Source organism: Rattus norvegicus, chromosome 10 (assembly GCF_036323735.1).
Source record: "Rattus norvegicus strain BN/NHsdMcwi chromosome 10, GRCr8, whole genome shotgun sequence".
Lineage (NCBI taxonomy): Eukaryota > Metazoa > Chordata > Mammalia > Rodentia > Muridae > Rattus > Rattus norvegicus.
Genome location: NC_086028.1, coordinates 4,389,159 through 4,409,365, shown reverse-complemented (window position 1 = coordinate 4,409,365; position 20,207 = coordinate 4,389,159). Strand labels below are relative to the sequence as shown.

General features: G+C 52.6%; 1 protein-coding gene and 1 long non-coding RNA gene across 9 annotated transcripts in view; both read left to right on the top strand.

Moving 5' to 3' along the window:
* Snx29 (sorting nexin 29) overlaps nucleotides 1-17,500 on the top strand; it is a 413,817-nt gene extending 396,317 nt beyond the window's left edge. For 7 of the 8 annotated variants that reach the window (XM_039086859.2, XM_039086858.1, XM_039086860.1 and 4 more), the window contains one exon: nucleotides 13,793-17,500. In XM_039086859.2, the coding sequence (XP_038942787.1) occupies nucleotides 13,793-13,922 (130 nt within the window). In that variant the 3' untranslated portion in view covers nucleotides 13,923-17,500. The remainder of the gene's footprint in view (nucleotides 1-13,792) is intronic. The other variant, NM_001109526.2, reaches the window with a different exon arrangement.
* On the top strand, nucleotides 658-13,792 carry LOC120095243 (uncharacterized). Its single transcript, XR_005490609.2, has 2 exons — nucleotides 658-9,105; nucleotides 9,214-13,792. It is a non-coding gene; the product is annotated as an uncharacterized LOC120095243 (long non-coding RNA).
* Nucleotides 17,501-20,207: the final 2,707 nt, after the last annotated feature.

Below are 20,207 nucleotides of genomic sequence, written 5' to 3'. Positions count from 1 at the left end.
TTCAAAGAGGTGATCTGCGGTCAAGTCTTGCACATCTTGCCAGGGATCCCCAAAGATGTTTTCTATCTATGTTGCTCATAGAAGACCATGAAATCAGCGTCCTTAATGAAGAGCCTAGCCAGAGAGTTTCAGTTAAACACAGTTACACACACACACACACACACACACACACACACACACATATACATATATACGGTCTCACACACATACAGACACAGATATGTATATACAGACATGCTACACAGACATACACAGATAGACATGTATGTGTACACAAATGCACAGATACAAGAAGCAGGCACATATGTACACAGACACATAAATATACATGAATACACATATACGCACTTGTCAACTAAAGAGATAAATCCCTTAAAGCATCATGTTAATAAACCTCTGCAGCCTCCTTGTTTCTTTTCTGACACTGACTTGGGAGCTTAAAGGTCCTGTCTAGTGAGCGAATGTCCATGGATGCATTTCCTAAGAAGCGTTGTGGTGAGCTGGGCCAGCCCCATTCTGCACAGTCCTTATCTCATCATCCTCTCCGCTCTCACTGGGTGGCAGCTGTGCTTGTTTTACTGTGGAACTGTGGTGGTGGTGGTGGTGGTGGTGGTGGTGGTGGTGGTGGTGGTGGTGGTGCCATTAAAATACCAATCCCACAAGGACTTGTAGCAGTTCAAGTTAGAGCAGTGTGATTGCGTGCGTGAGCTATTTTATAACATGGAAAAGCGAAGGTCAGCCAGAGAGGAGACACAACTGATCTCAGGGCTCCTCCCAGCACATGGGAAACCTGGGCAAGATGGTGCCCTCACCTGGGTTGGGGTCATAGTTGGAAACTTTCCAGCCCATGGGCAGACCTAATCCCATTGCAGACAATGGAGTTTTCTCATCTGTTTTTAAGCGAAGCAGTTGCCATTGTAAAACAACTAAATTCATCAGGTTAGGACATGAAATAATGCCAGGTTTCTCTTGAACATAAGATTGATCTTTCCCTGTCCCCATCATGCGACACTCAGCTTTGGGCATTGGTGACTCTGTACCCTTAGATCCTCTTGTCTCAGATGCTAACCAGCCTCCCTGCCACACACGATTCTCTGGCTGGTTTCTCACATGCCTCACACTCACAGGGCCTGCCTAGCTCTGCAGAGACTCCAAGGTGTGGCCCTGGATCGTGATCACTCTAAGAGCCCTTCCATAGATGATGGACTCGAGATACCCTGCCCCCCATGCTGCTGTCGTCCATTCCGCTTCTGCCTATGTCGGGTGCCTGCTCATCTATTCTGTGAGCCAGACTCTGTAGATGGGGCAGGGATCAGGGCTGTCAGAGCCTCTGAGAGGAGCTGGCTGGCGAATCCCCTCCTGTGTGCCCTTAAGTTCTCAGCGTTTTGCAGTTTTGTGTCTGGTGTTGGGTGGAGCCTGCGGCACATAGACTTTGCTGGTGTCAGTGTCGTTGTGTCTGGGAGGCCAGCATGGCCTTGGAGCAGCCTGCTATCCCCACAAATCTGAGAGTGGAGAAGCAGCAGGCCCAGTGCCCACTTTTAGCCAATTTCCTTCCTTGACAACGAAGCCTGCCTCACCCAGCACTGAGGCTGAAAGTGGGACAGTGGGAAGCGGGCCTTTCTTCTCAGCTTTAGGTTCTGTGCCAGTGCGGCACATGGGAGTCCCCACCTCCAAATAGGGAGCAGAAAGATAGCCTTTCTCACCCACCCTTGAGGAGGCCACCTTTTCTGTGCTCTCCTGGCATTTCTGACCTGCAGAAGTTTGCTCTGACCCTGGGGGAGGTGGTGCCCCTAAGGAAGGGACTCCAAGAGTTCCCTGAGGACATGGGCAGCACATCACGAGGCTTCAGTGATTTGCAGGGCTGCCACTTAACACTATCATTAAAATGCATCTTCTCTGTGAAACTCACCCCTTGGAGGCTGCGGTGCCCATGGGAGGGACAGATGGGGGGAGACAGAATAAAGGAGGTCACCACATAGACCCCCACATGGAGGTTCAGCAGAAGTGGGGGTTTCTCCACCCACTGTCACTTTTACTCCAAACGTTGTTAAATATAGTTTCTGCTGAGATGAGAAGAGCCATGTTCTCCCAGAGAGCAATTAAGTTTAGCCCAGGGTCACGGTGGGCTGCCATGTGCTCTTCCAGGCCCCACTTGAGCCCACGCGGAGGCTTTTTTGCTTCAAAAGATGTTACTGACGCATACAACTCAGAACGTTTCATCTTGAGTCGGGGGGTGGGTCTTCAAGGGCCCTGTAGGTTCCACAGTCCACATGGCCCCAAGTGGAGAGGGTTTAAAAGTAAGGGTTTAAGCTGGCCTTTGGGGTCAAAAGGACCATGGCTTGCTTTGCTGGGCTCTGTCCTTCTGTAGCCCTCTAATCTCCATTGTCTGTCCAGGTAGCTCCTGTCTGACCCAGGGCCAGAGGCAGCCTCTGTCCTTGGATCTCTATTTAGTCAGGAGGCACTGAGCAACGCCTGAGGTTGTTAGCCTACACCCAACCCTCCTGAGCCACTGTGTTGTGAGGCTCCTCTTTCTCTTTCCTCCTTCCCGGTTGCTCATTTTGCCTTTGCAGATGCTGATGGCAAACAAAGGGGATGCCTTCAAATAAAATAACCCTGGTGTTCACTGCTTAGGATGTACCCCAGGAGCTGTAAGAACCACACTCTAGAAGCATGGGTCTGTGTGCTTACAGCCTCCCTAGCCAGTAGGCATGGCACACACCGGCTGCAGTGCTGGTGGTATTGGCTGGGCTCCTCTCTGCCTGAGGCATTCATTAGCTCTGGGCTGTTGCTATGTCATTCTAGTCCAAGCTAGTATTGTCTGGTCACTGCGCTGGCCACTGTGAGCTGCTGTAACAGTGAATGGGAAGCAGAGGATATTCTGAGAACAGGTTCTTGCTGGGGCAATCTTCACGTTTGACTTTGGAATTGAATCATGAAGACCGCTCTCACTTAGGGATTTGGAGCATCCTTCCAGATGCAGGTTCCCAGGACTCTAATGAGAACAACTTGGGAGTCACTGGGGTGGTGGAGGTGCCCAAAGAAAGAGGGAGGAACAGAAAGCAGTGATGGCCAATGTTGGGCCCTGGGACAGGATAGAGTGTTGTTGCACCGGCCAGGCAGAGGGGAAGCTGGGAAGAAACTGTCAGGGTTGGAGGGGGTGTTTCCAGAGTTTCTCCTTTGTTTGAACAAGCTGTGAAACATACAGTCTCAGAGCATCAAGAGTAGCAAGCTGTCCATTCCCAGGCTGCCAGGCTGGCAGAGGCCCCACAGAGCAGGTGGCATGGCACAGCTGTGGTGGCGTCCCTGCCACATCAATGGGAGAATGTCCTAAGTCAGCCATCAGGGTCAACATAGGGGAGCAGGGAAACTCCAAGGGATTAGGCCAGCTTGCTTTAGGGCAGGGCCTTTCCCAACTGGCAGACGTGGGAAGCCCTCATTCTTCAGTGAATAGTGTATACAGAAACAGGACCCTTTGGCTATGGTGCCATGGTGCCATGTTGCCATGTCTGAGTGGGCTCGTTGGACCTTGCAAAGCTCAGACAGATGTTGGAAACCATGCGTTCTTCACCCTGCCAGACGCCAGAGCTGGGCCGCGCTTCTTCCCTTCCCACCGGGTCGTTAAGACCCATTTGTTTCCTTGTGTTGTGTTGCTGATCCTTCCTCAGGTGAAAAAATGAGTGTGAGAATGAAGTAACAAGGCGTGCAGCTGGGGCGTGGGGGCTGGGAGCACAGGGGAGGGCGGGCTGCAGAAAACTTTTATGCTTCTCTTACTAGTTCACCATTGCCAAGTTCAGGGGTTCGATTAGGGGTCCTCTTGCCCAAGTCAGAATAAAGCCTGGTGCAGAGGCACGTAGCTGCTGCTCTCCACTTCCTGGGGAAGTTCCCTGGGTACAAGCTGTGCCTGCTACAGCCCCTCCAAACGATGCCCACAGGAGCTGCCTGGCACTCTCCTAGGTCCTACCACAGCCCACAATTTGGGGCTTACTTGAAGTGCAGGTTTCAGAAGGCCTGGAAAATGAGGCTCAGGAAGATGCAGCGAGGAGCTTGGGGCCTGGCATTACTGTGGAGCCATGGCCTCTGATGTCTGCTCTACACTGCACCGACCTGCTGTCCCTAGCTGGCTTGCTTGGGAGCCACAGCCCTTCTGTGTCCCTTGTGTGTCCAGTATGCCCAAGGTATGCTAAATGGCCTTAGAACACTGAGACCTGTGTCCCACCATCTCAGCAGTGTAGCTCAGTGGTATACTCCTGGGGAGGAGGAGCAAAACGGCTTGGGTCTCTCTTGTTCACACTTGGGAGCTGCTGCAACGGGGCTGCAGATGCTCACCCAGCTGTCCTGGGAAGAGTGGCTGAGCATACAGCACAGCAGGAAGCAGCCATCCTGTTGCCACTTGGACAGCCATTTGGCACCTTTTCCTCTCAAGGGCTCAGGAGTGGCATCTGTGGAGATGGAGGGCTTTAGGCCAAGTGTTGCCTGAGGCTGTGTCCTACCTGGTAGCCTGGTGACTGTGGACTTGCCCCTCTGCAGCCTTTGTGCCGCTATCTCCCCTGCTGCAGACAGTGTTGGCAGTCGGCACGCCAAGGTGGAGCTGCACAAGAACCACAAAGCTGCAATTGTGACAGCTGCTGGTGTCACTCATGGGGGTGTGCAGAATTCCTGAGCTCCTTAGAAACAGGGCAGAGAGGGTGTGGCGTTGAGATGTCAGTCAAGCGTGTTCACTACAGACCGTGGTGGTGGAACTCCAGCTGTGAGTGCACAGAGCTACGGCTGCATGTTAGGCCTTCAGAGCTGTGTGGCCTGGCTCACTCTCTGCCTCAGTGTCCTTACCTGTAAAACGGGGCTCAGAGTCACAAAGACCTCAGAGGCTTGAAAATATTAAAAGAAATGCCACCAAGCGTGTGCCTTTGCAGGGTCCTGTTCTGATGCAGTCACAGCCTGGCTTCTGTGTTCAGAGTCTCACTTTGGTCCCCAAAGGATATGGCTTGGCAGCACAGATATTAGTACAACTGCTGCCCCACTTCGTGGCTTTTATTTTAAATACTGGAGCCTCAGAGAATCCGGTTTGGAGGAAGGGAAGCGGATTAGGTCGTCTTTGGCACAATACCCGCCATCCAATTTAGGGTTGGTGAAAAAAACCACAATCCCTGTAATAGTGGAGGTGTGGGAACAGCACATGGGGCGCTCAGGTGACTCGATTCACCATGGTGCCACCCCATCCTGGTGTTAGCTTTTCTATCTGTGAGTCAGGTAGTCACACAGCACACAGCCTTCCCTCCCAACTTTAAAATGTGCTGTCTAGAGTGACCATGAGTGGTTACCAGTGAGATACCTACTGCCTTGATGCTGCTTTGCAGAAAACATCAGTCCTGGGTCTTTGGTGGTCCCAAGTCCGAGCACTGCTCCCACTGCAGATGGCAGGCTATGAGGCCCTGGAGTTGACTGGACTCTTGGTGGGGCCTCAGGTGCCTCTCCTTGTATCATATCTAGGGCAAAGGGGGAGGGTCACTCAGTCCACACCAACTCACAGGTTGAACAGGGGTGATGTGGGAGGAAGGGGCCAGTACACCGTGCACTGGGGCCAGGGATCCCTTCTGACAGGTTGTGTGAGGAACTTGGAACACCCTCATATTGCATTCTGTCCCTCCTGGCATATGTAGAATGTCCACACAGCCTGGCTTGCCATCCCTGGCAGAGTCACCAACTCCATCAGAGTTAGACGTGTCTCAAAGCTCCACGGAGGGGCCTTCACTTACCTCCAGCCTGAGTGCCCAAGTCAGCCACGGTAAGGGGCAGGCTCAGGCTGCAGCTGGTGGGCTAAGTCAGCTAGCTGTCCAGACTGTTCCTCCTGCAGAACTCTCTCTAAGCCCAGGAGGGAAAGAAGTTGATGGTGGCTAGGGTTCTGATGGTATGTCCTGACACTCGGCTGGAAAGAGTTGACAAGGGAGAGTCATGCATGGACCACCTTTAGTAACTTGCTTTTCCTGGACTCCTAACTCTTACCCAAGAGGCCAAGTTTCACACCAGAGCCCTGACTGAACACAATGGAAATGGTGTCATAGAAATGGTCTTGGGACAGTCATCGATTCTTTCAATTTCTTCAGCCAGCCACGAGGTGGGTTCCACTCACCCTCTAGTAACTCTGGGATTACCCATAATGGCTTGTTTCCTCCAGTCACCCCTCAGCACAGGTGTGGAAATGGGCAACCTGTTGGACGTGACTTGGCAGAGTCCATAGCTAGGCAGCTGCAGGCCTGGACTTCAGTGATGTAAGACTCCACTGCTCAGGTCCTTCCCTGCCATTAGAGAATGGAATGGCAGTCAGGCCATGGAGTGTGCTGGATGAGAAAGAGGCAGCCACAGCCCATCTAGGGGCAGCCTTGGAATGATGGCCGATGTTTCTCACCCATGCAGACTGTGGTCAGCAGGGAGGGAGCCCAGATCCCCAGCCAGGTCTCTTCATTGCCTCCTGTAGTTTTCACACCATGTGTTGCTGCTGGACCACCACAATGAGAAAGGGACTGGTGACAAGTCACTTCTGAGAGGGGCCTGAACCACAGGAACAAGCTGGAATAGTTACTGTCTGACAGTGAAGGGCTGCTGTGGTCCTCTCTCGGGACTCTGATTTTTGGGATCAGCCTCCCTCAGTCTCAGTACGTAGACATGAGGCCATGGTGGGCTCAGGTCCTTAGTTTGTCTTTGTGTTCTTACAATCCTTGTGTGTGCTCCCACAACACCGAGATGCTAACATGACTGCACAGGGTTGCAACATTGGAGCCATGAGGATGGAAAGCACACAGTAGGTGCCTAATCATGCAATCCATGTTTCCTTTTAGTCCCATGAAGGATACAGTAAGGGGGATATGAACACTAGATGGATGGATTGGTAATTATAAACAAGAGAGAAAACTTTTTTCCCATTGCCCACAGGACTGCTGTGATTCAAACTGTTGTTTTGACTAAAAAGTGAACAAAACATGATGAGGAAATTAGAGATGTCTAAGTAGTTACCTTACTTGCTTTAAAAAAAAAAAAAACAAGGGAAACTTTACACATACGCAGTTATAGAGTCAAAGGGTTCAAATTAGTCCTAGAACTCAAAGGAGAATCAGGCTTATTTAGCTTGTCCTAGGATCTGTCAGTGTAGTAGCCCAGGCTGGCCAGGAGCACAGCCCAGAGTAGTGGCTGCCCTCCGCCAAGTGCAGGGTGTACACCTGATGCTTGCCAGGCATGCTGACAGTGCTAGAACAAGTCCCCACCTATGGCTAGGGACACATTGAGCCTAGGGGCAGGGGGTCATGCGTACCAGCTGGTGCTTACTTCAGAGACAAGTGGGAACAAGCCTGGTGTGGACGTGTTACTGTGGGTAGAGAAGCCCTCAAAGGTAATGGGATATGGTGTAGATCCTACATATCCCTCATGGACAGATCCAGGCAGAGAAAACCACAGGTGCAAAGACGATCGGTGCATGGTAGTCAGAAGTGCGAGGAAACCCTGTGGTGTAGGGAATGGCTGGGCCATCCTGGAGGAGGAGTTTGATCATCCAAGGGTGAAGCAAGGTGACTCTGGGGAGGTGAGAGGGATGGGAGCAGCTTCTAGCCCCTGGTGTGTTTGGAATGAAGTACTGGTGAAGTGTGGATGAGAGAGTGGTGACATCGCTGGCGTGAGGGATTAGAAGCACAGAGTTGCCATTTAGTAAATGATGACTCAGAAGTGCAAGGAATGGGCTTTGTGAGGCCTTTGGACACTCACTCATGCTGGGCAGATAGTGCATCCAGAACCCAAGAACAGAGGCTTACAAAGCATAAACTGAAGAGCTGCCCGTGGGCAGGCACCTGAGTTAGGTTAGGTCATGGAGGACAGAGGAGCTTATGGGAGAGGACTTGTGGCTGTAACTGGGAGATGTCAATAGGTGGAGAGGGGCTCATGAAGGAGGTGTATGGAGCACACTCCCAAGTGATAGGTCCTAGAAACCGAGGGACACAGCCCAGCGGGGAAGGAAAGCACAGTGTTTGGAATTTTCCAGACTAGAGCATCCCCTGCCTCCCTGCCGGTGAGAATGGCTGCTACATGGGAAACAGGTGGCCCTGGCTCACACACCTGCCGGCTGGGAGGGGTCTGCCCTCTGATGCTAGAGTGGGCTCTGAGTGGTGCCTCCGCTGCCTGCCAAGCCAGCGCGGCCCAGAGTGTCTAGATACTGGAAGTATGGCTTATTAGATGGGCTGGTGCAGCCTCAAGCCCAGCCAGAGGCTCACCTCATCCCCTGTTACCTTTGTCCACTGTCTTCAGCCTAAGCTGGTCCCCATCTTGATTTTTAGGACTGAACCCTTGACTGGTGAAGCCAGTGGCAACATCAATGCAGTTAGGTGTTGCCACAAACAGAAGTCTTCCCTGGGGCCATTTTCTGCCTTTATAACTCAAGGTCTCAAAGGCTTCATCCTAAGTATAGCCAACTGTGGGTAGGGGGCATAGAAAACACGGCCTGGCAGGGTTTGCACTGTGCTTGAGAAGCAGCTGCTGGAAAGATGGTCCTGAGGGTTGGGCCAACAGGGCACAGGAGGTGGGGCATTTCTAAACAAGTTGCCTAGATGCTCTGACACTCATGCGGCCTCTCCCCTGCACCTCAGACCTCTTCACTGTTGGTGGGTCTGCACAGGGAATGGCAGGAAAGGCAGCATCTTTGTTGGATGAGTGACATGTCCCCTGCTGACTGACAGGCAGGCTGATGTGACGATGGCCATAGCTCAGCTGGACTCTAAGTGCCCAGAGGTTTGTCCCTTTTGATATAAATGGAGACCAGTGTGTTAGGTGCCATCGCAGTGACCTCCAAGCCTGCCGGTTGAGTCGATGGCAGTGATTGTGCCAGTGGAGCAGGGAGGCTCTGAAGGCCAGGCACTGTTGCTTATAAACATCTATGGCACTGGTACTGGTACTGTACTCCTTTAAAATGGCCCCTGAGACTCCTGTGCTCCTAGTCCCACCTGCTGTGTCCTTTGCCTGGGGCAGTCCCTGCTGCAGGGCTTCATCCTCTTCCGCAGCCCTGTAGATCGGGGATGATAGCAGAAGCCCCTGTCCCAGTAGGAGCAGAATCTGTGCCCGTGCTCCCAGGTCTGTGAGGAGCAGAATCTGTGCCCGTGCTCCCAGGTCTGTGAGGAGCAGAATCTGTGCCCGTGCTCCCAGGTCTGTGAGGAGCAGAATCTGTGCCCGTGCTCCCAGGTCTGTGAGGAGCAGAATCTGTGCCCGTGCTTCCAGGTCTGAGCCACTGCAGAGTAAGAGCCACTGCAGCCATTAGCACCCCCCTTGCACACACACAATTACAGGTAAGGGCACTGATGTGTCTGCCTGTGTCTTAGGCATACAGGAAGGCCTTGCTTTGTTTGCCCTGTGTGGGGAGCTGTGGATGGGAGCCAGGCCACAGGCATATTGCTGCCTTTGTGCACACATGAGGCAAGTGCTCTGTCCTCGTGCTACGCCACTGAATGCACTCGTGGATCAGGAAGTACTGAGCCATTTCTGTCAGGTTTATAACCAGAGCCCCTGCTCTGGGAGCTGAAGATGTGAGGCCTGGCCACTCACCTCAAAGGAGAAAGAAGAAAGTAATGAGTAAAAGGCAGGGTCAGGATTTTAGCCACAGTTGACACGTGTAAGCATTGGCAGCTGCTGGGACACTGGTATGACTATGCAGGGACGCCACAGGACAGAGGCAGAGGCTGAGCTTGTTAAGCAGTGCTGGGCAAGGTGTGGCCTGGGTGACCACTAGCCACTTCTGGTTCTATAAAGGTGCCCCAGGAAGGTCCAACTCCCCGAGATGATTGATCCCGCTGTGTCTCGGGGGGTGGGGGCTGTTCCTAAGATGGAGGGGCTGTAGTTTGGGGACAGTGGCTGAAGACTTTGGCACACTTCCTTGGAGATCTGAAATAGGATGTAAAAGCAGACTAATCTCTGTGCCCTTGGCCTAGAAGAGGGTAGGCTAGGTTAGCTGTCCCTGGTTTGAAGACACTCCCTGTGTGCCTCCTGCGGCTTAGCACAAACAGATATAGAATGAAGGCAGAGCTGTATTCAGAGAACAGATGGTGCCTACTGGGGTGACACATGTACTGGGAATATAGAGGCAGGCGGATCTGTGAGTTTGGAGCTAGCCTGATCTACATCGTGAGTTCAGACTAGACAAGGCTACAGAGTGAGACCTTGTCTCAAAAAAAAAAAAACCCCACAAAAAAACAAAACAACAACAACAAAACCCAAACCCCCTGTAGTTTCCAAGAGCCTGATTACTCTGTAGTCTCTGGCATTCCCTGTGCAGCCTAGGGAAGGGTAATATCCAGTGATCCCACCAGACAAAGGGCAGAGGTCAGTGTAGTCCCACAAAAGCAAGGCCATCTTGGAGTCATCTTGGACATATCATAGCATTCTGCCCTCACTGTCTTCAAGAGAGAGGTGAGCCTTTTGCCCCTGCACATTCTGTCTGGATGTAGCATTTGTCACCCAGCTGTAATGTCTGGAGGACATGTATTGGAGACAGGACTCCTGCAAGCATGAGAACACAACCATGTTGGAAGTTTACAGTGGCCTGTGTCACAGTGACCACTGGTTGGTTCCCCTGCCCTTGAGTGCACTGTCTTCTCTGCTTGACACCCTTCCATGACTCCTGAGAGTCCTCTACCTTCCAAGGCCATGCCCTTGGGGACAACACTGGTGTCCTCCTTCTGGACCTCTTCACGGGCAGTTTCCTCTTGGGCTACATACAGTAACTCTGCCAGAGCCCCTCATGAAAGGAACAATTTAAGGAGCCCATTTGGTTTTAACTCAGAAGGAACCTATTATGGTCAGGGTCAAAACACAGCATGGCAGGGTGCTCTGGTAGGGCAGGAGAACCCTTCCTGGCTGTCAGGCACACTTGCAGTGAACCTCACCTCCAGATTCACCCAGACACCATCCTGATCTCCATGAAGCACCTCAGAGAAGTTCAGTGATGTATCGCTAGCGTGAGAAGGGGAAGGCAGCATGGTGCACATTTTCCATTTGTAGAATTAACAAGCAAAGCAGTAAGTTACACACACACACACACACACACACACACACACTCACACACATACACACACTCACACACACACAGCGCACGCACACACACACACACACACACACACACACACTGTACAGTAGGTAGCTCAAGAAAGGTATATCAGAACTAAAGAGGGTTGTTCCCTGGACGCCAGGGCTGGTGGGGCATACACATGTCACTTGTGCTTTTCTGTTTAAATTTGCTCCACTTTCTGTGTTACCTATTCCAGGAAGTAATGAAATAAGATTCCACATTTCAAAAGGCTTGAGGCTGAAAAGCAGAGCTAGTGAAGACAGAGGGAGCAGTCTCTTGGCCACATCTCCTTTGCCTTCCAAGAAAGGTGCAGAGGTCTTTTTTATGGGCCTCCTTCTTCTGTCTGAACATCCTTGTTCTAATAGCCTCTTTCTGGGAGGAAGCCTGGGAAGGAGGAAGCTGAAGTCCTCACAACATTTAACTGGAAATGAACCCTGAGGTGAGCCATACAGGCACCGAGCGAGGTGGCCTTGCCCTTCTCTAAGAGTTTCCTCCACTGAGCTCTGGCTTCCAGCTGCCCTGAGCTTTGTTGTGAGGTGAGGCCTGTTCTGGAATGAGGCGTGGCATACAGCTGCTAAGAAGGCACTCTGTAGAACACTCTGTCCCCCTAGCTTGACTTGCATGCCTCCTCTAGAGACAGTCCGAAGTCAAGTCCCAAAATTCACTGTTTGCCAGCCCACCAGAAACCCACCTTACCCTCAGTGATCAGTGGATTCGTTCATGTATTGATTGGTGCTTCGATTCCTCTGCTTCCTGATTTCCGCCCTGGACTTTCCAGAAAGCTCTAAATGAGTCTTGCAGCTCAACTCGAACACGGTTTGAAGTTTGGTGACTCTAGAGCATACATGGGCTGAGAACCACTTTTGTGAGCCCAGAACAGACCCCAAGTGTATCCACTCAGCATCCTTCTGTGTGATGCAGGCTGCTGCTTGTAAGTCTGTTCTCACCTCCCACCTGACAGGGCGCCCCAGGTCTGAGTGAGACAACTCAGGGCAGTAACAAGGTCTCTTCCCTCACCAGCAGCTGAATAGCACATGGGCTCTGGGGTTGCCGTCTTCCTAGCTGGATGATGGAGACCTGCCGCCAACCCTTGGGAGGGAGAGCGAGCGGGCGAGCTGGAGGCTGGACTTTGTTGATGTGGTTGCTGTTCTGCGGGTCACTCGGTCTGTGTCGTAGCTGCTCATCTGTGCTGATACCATCAGAATAAAACCGTTAGGGAAGTATTCGGCTGTGGTCACTTTACCTGCAGTACACTAGCGCACTGGAAAGGAAGTCTTCCAGGCCGGGGGCAGGCATGGGCTGCAAGAGTCTGAGCAGTTGTATGGACACAGCCATCACTGTCCTGAGAAGTCATCCTCAAGGTGCCACTTGAGGAGGCATAGGAAGTGCCCAGGGAGGGTGAGGGGACTCCAGGATGGCTCCAGACACATAAGGTCTGGTAGCATTTAAGCAACCCCTGCCTGCCATGGGAAGTGGATTGGCCCAGGCTCACGCCCAGAGCCACAGCTGAAGCTGTGGATTTGCTGTTAGACTTTGAGAACTCAGCTTTCAGGTTGAGTTAACATTGAAGCCTTTGGAACTGAGGGACCAGGCACTGTTGTTGGGGACGGAACATCACTGAGAGTCGCCCATCTGAGGCTGGAATTAGGACAGGTTAGCCATGTTTCCCAGGCTGTCTTGATCCTCCTGTTTTCTATCCCCAAGTGTAGGGCTGCTAGGACAGCAGACAGACACCAGAGCACCCACAGCAGCATTAGACTGTAGTGGAGGGCCCCAACCTCACACCTCTAGCCACTGTCCCCATAGAGCCCCCTATTACCTTTGGCCAGGGCTTCCTCACTATGCTTTGCTACCCCTCAAGACCCTGCTGGAGTTGACACCATGCTCATTTTGACCACCCATTTCAACATGAGCACATCCTCAATGGCCTCTGCCTCCTCACTCTTTACAGAACTCGGTGGGAAAAGACTCTTGCCACAGCTTACAGAGTATAGCTAAAGAGGAGAGAGCCCAGAATCCACTCAGAGTAGGGCTGAGTCTGGGGAAATGAACACATTTCCCCCATACTTTTATGTACATAGGAGGTTATTTGCTTTGAAGACTAGCATTATTAGACTGGGTAAGGAGGAAGAGAAGCTTTGAGACTGTATCCCACATGCACTCCTCTTCCCCTGGGACCTGCAGGGCATCCTGAGCAATGGCTGAGAGGCTTAAGAATACATCTGTCCATTGAACACACATCTGTGCTCACCCTACAGCCTGAGCTCTGGGCCCACCCATGTCATGTGGCAGCCCCACCTACCCCAGGGTTGTGAACCACACCTTGGCCACCAAACACTGGCAATGCCCTGATTCTCCTCTTGGACGGACACCAGCGGGCGCAGGGGTTTCGGAGGAGGCATGCTATCTTTGGATGAGGCCGTGTTAGAGATGAAGGGATGCCTGGCAGAGCACTTGGCTAGTGACAGCCTCAAAACAGGCTCGTGCATGGCACCCAAAGCTAGCTCAGACAGCCTGGGTTAGTGGGCCTTCCAGGCTGCTTAAAAAGTGGGAAACGTTTACCTCATGTCTTCCAGTCACACTGACCAAGTGGTGCTGGCCCTCCCTCTGGTCTCCACTGGTCTCACATGTGACCCCATTCCCTGCTGTGTCATTCCCATTTAAACTCTAACTTTATCCAGATCTCTTCCTGTCTTGCAGGGACATCACCCCACCCGGAGAACCGCTGAGCAAGAGCAGCAGGCCCAAAGTCGTTTCCCGCTTCCCTAAGCTGTCCCGAGGCCATCCCAGGGAGGTGCGCAACGTGGAACCTCAAAGCGGTGACCTCTGACCCCGGTGGACTCTCCACCCCCAGCCACTTTGTGCTTAACCTTGGCATGGCAGCTGGCCCTGGACACCTTGGCAGGATGACCCTGTCCCCACAGAGAACACCCTTCCTGCTGCTGCTGCTGCTGCCACACGCCACCCAATTAAACTGGTCAGTTTTAGCTGCCGGGTCTCTGTCCTTAGAGCAAGCCATTGCTCACTGGACAGACACAGATGGGGACACTGTTACTACCCCCAGGGGGGCCAGGTATGGTTGTCACCTCCTCCAGTCCTGCCAGCAGGACAGTGGGGGCCAGGCTGGGCCCAGACCCCTGGTTGAGATCACAACACATGGCAGATGGATCCTTCAGATGCCACCCATGACGCTTTCCCATGCGGGAACTAGAATGACTGTTACACTCTTGAATTTCCTGATGCAACTGCCTACTGCAGTCTGTGGATGGGGTCTCCTTCCCTGTCCTCCTCCCCCTCTGGTGGTTAGACACCCAGCAGTACTGTCACGTGGCTGGCATGGATGTGATTTCTCCATCTAGTGGCCTAGCAAAGGCATTGGCAGTGACTGGTCCTTGAGGAACTATCCTTCCCCCATCCATACAGGACACCTGAGACTGCCGGAGCAAGGACACTAATCGGACCTGAGGGCTCCAACCGCCAGCACAGCCCTCAGCAGCAGCCTGAATACTCGGGCTCGAGAATTGGCGCTGTGACCTCATGCCACAAGAGATTGGCTCTGGTCATTACTGTGGAAGGTTGGCCCTATGGGCTCTCAGACCCAGTGCCCGAACTGAAAAGAGAATGATTGTCCCGGAACGGTCCCCTGACATCTCAGTGGGAGCAGAATGCTGTGTGCCCACAAGATGAAGTTCTGTTGCACTCGTCTCAGGGTCCCATCCTCGTCCAGGGCTCACAGGCATGAAGTGGAATGAGATCCCGATGCTTCACATCTCTGCCTCCCTCTGCCATCAAGCCTGGGTCCCCCTGATTCTCAGAAGCCACTGTCAGTGATGGTCTGTGTTCCTAGGTCAGAACCTCCTTGCCGTCTTCATACAGCTTGGAGGAGCTTGCCGAAGAGACTGTGTACCAAGCAGTGTGCCAATGAAGGAGCCCACAGTGGCGTCTACCAAGGGGTGACTTCTTAGGCGGTGGTGGGAGGCAGCCTGGGCATGAACAAAGGGCTGAAGCTCAGAGGCAGACTTCGGCGAATGGTCTGTGGAAGCAGAGTCTTCCTGGTACCTTGGGACGCTTGGGGAAGGTCCCTGAGAAGCCAGAAGGGACTCAGAGTGCAGGAGAGGCCTGAACAGCTCCAACTCTGGAGGGCTCCTTGGGGCAGACAAGTGGGCTGTGCACAGACGAGGGACAGCACACCCGCCTTCCCTCGAGGCTAGGCCCAGGAGCTGGGGGGCTGGGGGAGGGGGGACAGGGCTGCCCTCTTCAGTTTGCTGGGAAGGGAGGACCCAAGAGTCTTCTCAGCCCTAGAAAGTCAACATGGTTCATCCCTCGTCTGCCTGCGATGCTTCAGGCTCCACACAGACACCACACCCAGCGTGTGGGTTGGGCATGCGGTTTGCAATTGGGCAAACTGAAGCATGCATAAAGGCCTTAGGAGGTTTTGGCATCCCCAAGTCCACCCCCTGAGCTGAGGACCCAGCATGGAGATGCTTCATATTCTATCGTGTTCTATACAGACAGGATCCTGCTACACTCGCACCTCTTCCACAGCAGAGTCTGAGCACCAGGTCTTTGGGGCACACAGCCTAAGGCTCTCTCACTGCAAACAGGACACACAGAGTCATCTTTCACATTCAGTACTGCAGTTAAAGCAGGAAGGGAGAGAAGGAAGGAAGGAGAGAAGGCAGGCAGACACCCGGACCTGAGGCCTTGGTTTTCCAGGATTAGTTATGGGGACCACGCCCTACTTTGCCATAATGTGAATACAAAGGCTCGGTTCCAGGGACTTGGTAGGGCCCTTTGGTTACTTGACATTTGCTTCCTACTCAGTCCTTTTCCCCAATTTGGGGGTTGACACCACGGCCTTTGCAAGTGCTAGACAAAAGCTCTCCACTGAGCCACACTCCAGGCCTGCCCACACCCTGTCTCCACAGAAACTCAGCAGCTCTTGGTTCCAGGCTGTCTGTCTTATACCTCACAAGCACATCCTGGGACTCAGGCGGAGAGCAGGACAGGGTGGACTCAGGTGATGGAAGGCTGTTCCCACAATGCTCCCCAGGTCTGAGGCCCCGAGTCCAGAGAGGAGTGCAGAGCCGTGCTTACCCCGTGTGATACAACCTCAGCTCTTCAGGAGACCACTTCCTAATCCTCACCCTCACTGTGGCCTTGGCATTCTAGCAGCCGCCAAGACTTTGCTCCTATAAGAGCTCACATTTCCTGAGGGCAAGTCATCTATTCTAGGTTCATCTGTGTGTGTAACCTGTAGACACTCTGGCCCCTGAGGAGAGGCTGGCCCTGTTCTCCCAGACCCACCACCAGACCCCTCACGTCAGCAGCCTGCACCTGAACCTGCATCCACTCACCCAGTAAGCTCAGTTGAGGGACTTGGGAGAGCTTAGCCCCTCTGCCAGCAGGACCACTCAGGAGCAGGCAGTCTCACCACGGTGCCCTGCCCCTGCCTGCTCGAATGTCTGGGAGTATGCAAGAAGGAGTGGTCAGACCCACGGCAGTCAGTCCAGATGGCCAACATTCCTACTAGAGACACTGCTACCCACCCCAGAGTTATGTCCTGGCCTGGGAGTGCGACCAGAAGGCAGGCACCTCCTTAAGAACAAGGTCTGTGTAACATTCTAGAAACTATTGTGCGTTATCTCACTAACAACCGTGTTTAGTGTCTGCTGTTTATGTTGGTTTCGCTCACTTTGCACAACGTAGCACTGTATATTTTATCTAATATTTCTGTGCCAAAAAGTTCAGGCTCTGTTGCTGTGGTCCGTGGTCTCCATGATGCATCTGAAGTAAACTCTAGGCAGTGGATGGAGAGGGTGGAGAGCGCGGCGGCAGCAAGGCTGGAGTGGCTGCTGTGTGGAAGAAGCCTTGGGCTCACTTCACTCTGGGGCCATGTTCTCCCCTGAAGGCATCTGTTCACCCCCTGGCCCAGTGCCACCTGCAGCTGTCAGCTCTGCCCCAGCCAGGGGGCAGCCGCTTGACCACGTGGATGTTTGGTTTTGTTTGTCTTTTTCATCAGTAGGACAGATTGGGAAGGCCCAGCAAGAGTTAGGATACGCATGTGACAGTGGTTTGCACACTGAGCACCTGGAGAGAGGCCCCGAGAGCTGGGACCTCCAGGGGAGTGAAGACCCTGGTCAGGTTCCACCCTTCCTGGAAAGGTCTCTGTGGCTGCTACAGCTACGTCTGGAGCCTGCGGGTTCAGACAGCCCGGAGATCTGAGCATGTGCTATCCCGACTCCCCTCTTATGTTAAGGTTTACACAATAGAATTTTTAAACAAATGTTTAATTTTCTAAAATCTCTTGTATTAAATTTTTCTTTTGGAATAAGCTGTGGATTTTGTTACAATCTGGTTGAGAAAAGCCTTTTCAGTGAGGGGATTAAAATGGCATTTTCTAAATTAGACTCTCCTCTCTGTGGTTCCTTTGTCTAGATTCCTTGCTGACAGCTTGGATTTCAATGAACTATAACTATCGCAAGAAAACCTCTAAGGCTTAGAAGGCGCACTTACCACTTCAGACGACACCCTACATACAAGATGTGGTTCAGCTAGCACAGCTCTGAGTTAAACATCGGGAGTCACTTGCATCACACTGGTCTTGGTAAAGTGGGATGTAGAATAATGATCTTACACACGCAAAAAATCATCCCGTCCTCATGGCAGGCTCCTTTCCACAGGAAGGAAGGAAGGAGGGAGGGAGGGAAGGAGGAAGGAAGGATGGATGGATGGATGGATGGGTGGATGGATGGATGGATGGATCCGGGCTCCCTCTGAGCCCTTCTGTGTTTCCTGTGAGGCAGGCAGCAAGGCACATCCTGCTTGCATAGACTTGAATTTGTCAATCCAGGAGTGGCCCCGGCACCCTGGAAGATCAGCCAGAAGGACACACAGCCTTCTCTAGCTGTTCTGCCTTTGCCTGGGGAAATCCATACCACCCTCACCACCACTGCTACAAAGCACCAGAGGCTGGTGTCAGGAGCTGCCTTGGCCCTTGGGGGAAGTCCAATGGCGATGGAGTCTGATGGTGGCTCTGGTCGGGGCCTGGATGGTCCCTGTGTTCTCGGCCTATGTATGGGCTTCAGCTCCCAGTTCCTGGTTTTCAGTGAGTGCAAATGAGGGCACATTCAAACCACTGCGCCAGACCGCTTGGTGGGTACGAAGGCTTGTCAGGGATCAAAATGCCAAGGTGCGCGCTCCCTCTCTCTCTCTCTCTCTCTCTCTCTCTCTCTCTGTGTGTGTGTGTGTGTGTGTGTGTGTGTGTGTGTGTGTGTGTGTGTGTGTGTCTGTGGTGAGGGAGCAGCAAAACAGTGAGGAAATGAAGTAGATTTTCTAGTCGGTCTGGGACCTTTGTTGGGACTGACTAGATGTCCTTGCTAAAGTTACTTGATCTTTAGGGGTAGCTTATCAAGTTCCTGGTAAACAGAAGTCTGCCTTAGGAGACTCCTAATGCTGAATTTAGGCTACTATGTGTATAGTAACAGCCTTCTGTCTACCCAGTCAGAGGCCTGCTTATGACACTGTCACCAGCACGGCCATGCTGGAATCGACAAGGTCCTAAATAGCACCATCACCTCTAGAAGGCTTGTTTCCAGCAGTGTACCCCTTATATGAGCTGCTCCTTCCCCACAGCCCCTCCTGGGCTGGGGTTGTGTTCAGAAGCTGGGGGTGGGGGAACTGCAGCAGGAATATAAGTATTCCACGCAGTGGAGTCCTATGCTGTGAGGAGCTGTGTGGCCCTTCCTGCTCTACTGCTCCCTTCAGTTCTGTCTTGGACATTGGCCTGAGCCCGCTTTTCCAACTTACCTTCGGCCTTTCTCCCCTTACTCCCTTTGGCCCCAACTTCCTGGTCTCATTCTCAGGAAAGCCACATGTTTAGCTGCCCCAGGCCCTTTGCATGTGCTGGTCCAGTCCATTTTCTGTGAATCATTCATTCACCAGGTCCAACTTCAAGCTCATTTTCCAAGATAAACCTTTGGCCCTCCAAGTTACCATCATTCCCTCCACAATAGTCTTTATTTTTTCATATAATATATTTGATCACGTTGTCCCCTTCCCTCAGTTCCTCGTAGATCCTACCTCACTACTCACCTAGCTTTATGTTCTGTCACTCTCTAAAACAAAAACTAAATAGGCAAAAGACCAACATATCTGTATATGTGGTGTGTAGTTTTGAGCTATCACCTTTGCTCTGGGACCAGGTGTGCTCCCAGCCTGCTCTCAGCTTTCCTTGAATCCTCAGATAAACACACACACACACACACACACACACACACACACACACACACACACACACACGGCCAAACCAAATGTAGACAAGAGTCTGCAAAATACCACCGAGTTGACTGTATGTTGGTCCACTGCTCCTGGGCACAGGTCTGCTCTGAGGTGTGGTTAATGCACCCACGAGACTCCATTGAGAAAATGACATCCTTTGGTAGCAGGTATCAGTTGCAGATGGCTTCTTGGTTAGGGGTGGGAGTCCTTCCCATGTCTCAGTACTGAGACCCATCTGGCTTGAACCTGCGCAGACCCTGTGCTGCTGCCACGGTCTGTGAGCTCAGATGTGCCTCAGTCCTGTGGAGGGAGCCTGGGAGGCACCGTTGCCTTGGAGTCCTCCGTCCCCTCTGACTCTACAGTGTTCCTGCCTCCTGTCTCCTGAGCCGGGAGGACAGGTCTTTGATGAAGACAGCCTACTTAGGACCCAGTGTTCCAGAGTGTCTCAGCAGGCGTTTTAGGTAGCCTGAACCTACGTTTGAAGTTCGCCTGGTTAAGCAGCCCCCTGACGCCACTTCCCTCTGTAGGGCAGGGGTTCTCAGACGTCCTAACGCTGTGCCCCTTATATGGTTTCTCATGTTGGTGACCCCGACCACAAAATCATTCTTGTTGCTGCTTCATAACTAATTTTGCCACATGACTATGAATTACAAATGTCTGGTGTGAGTGCCATTGAAAGGGTCATTTGACTCCTAAAGGTACCGTGACCCACGGGTTGAGAACCACTGCTGCCGCTGGCACCAGCTCCCCTTCCTCTGCATGCTGCCTGTGACAGTGCCATCAAGCCTCTGACTCTGTACTCCGCACCCCAAGGGCAGAGCCTGAATGTGGTTCA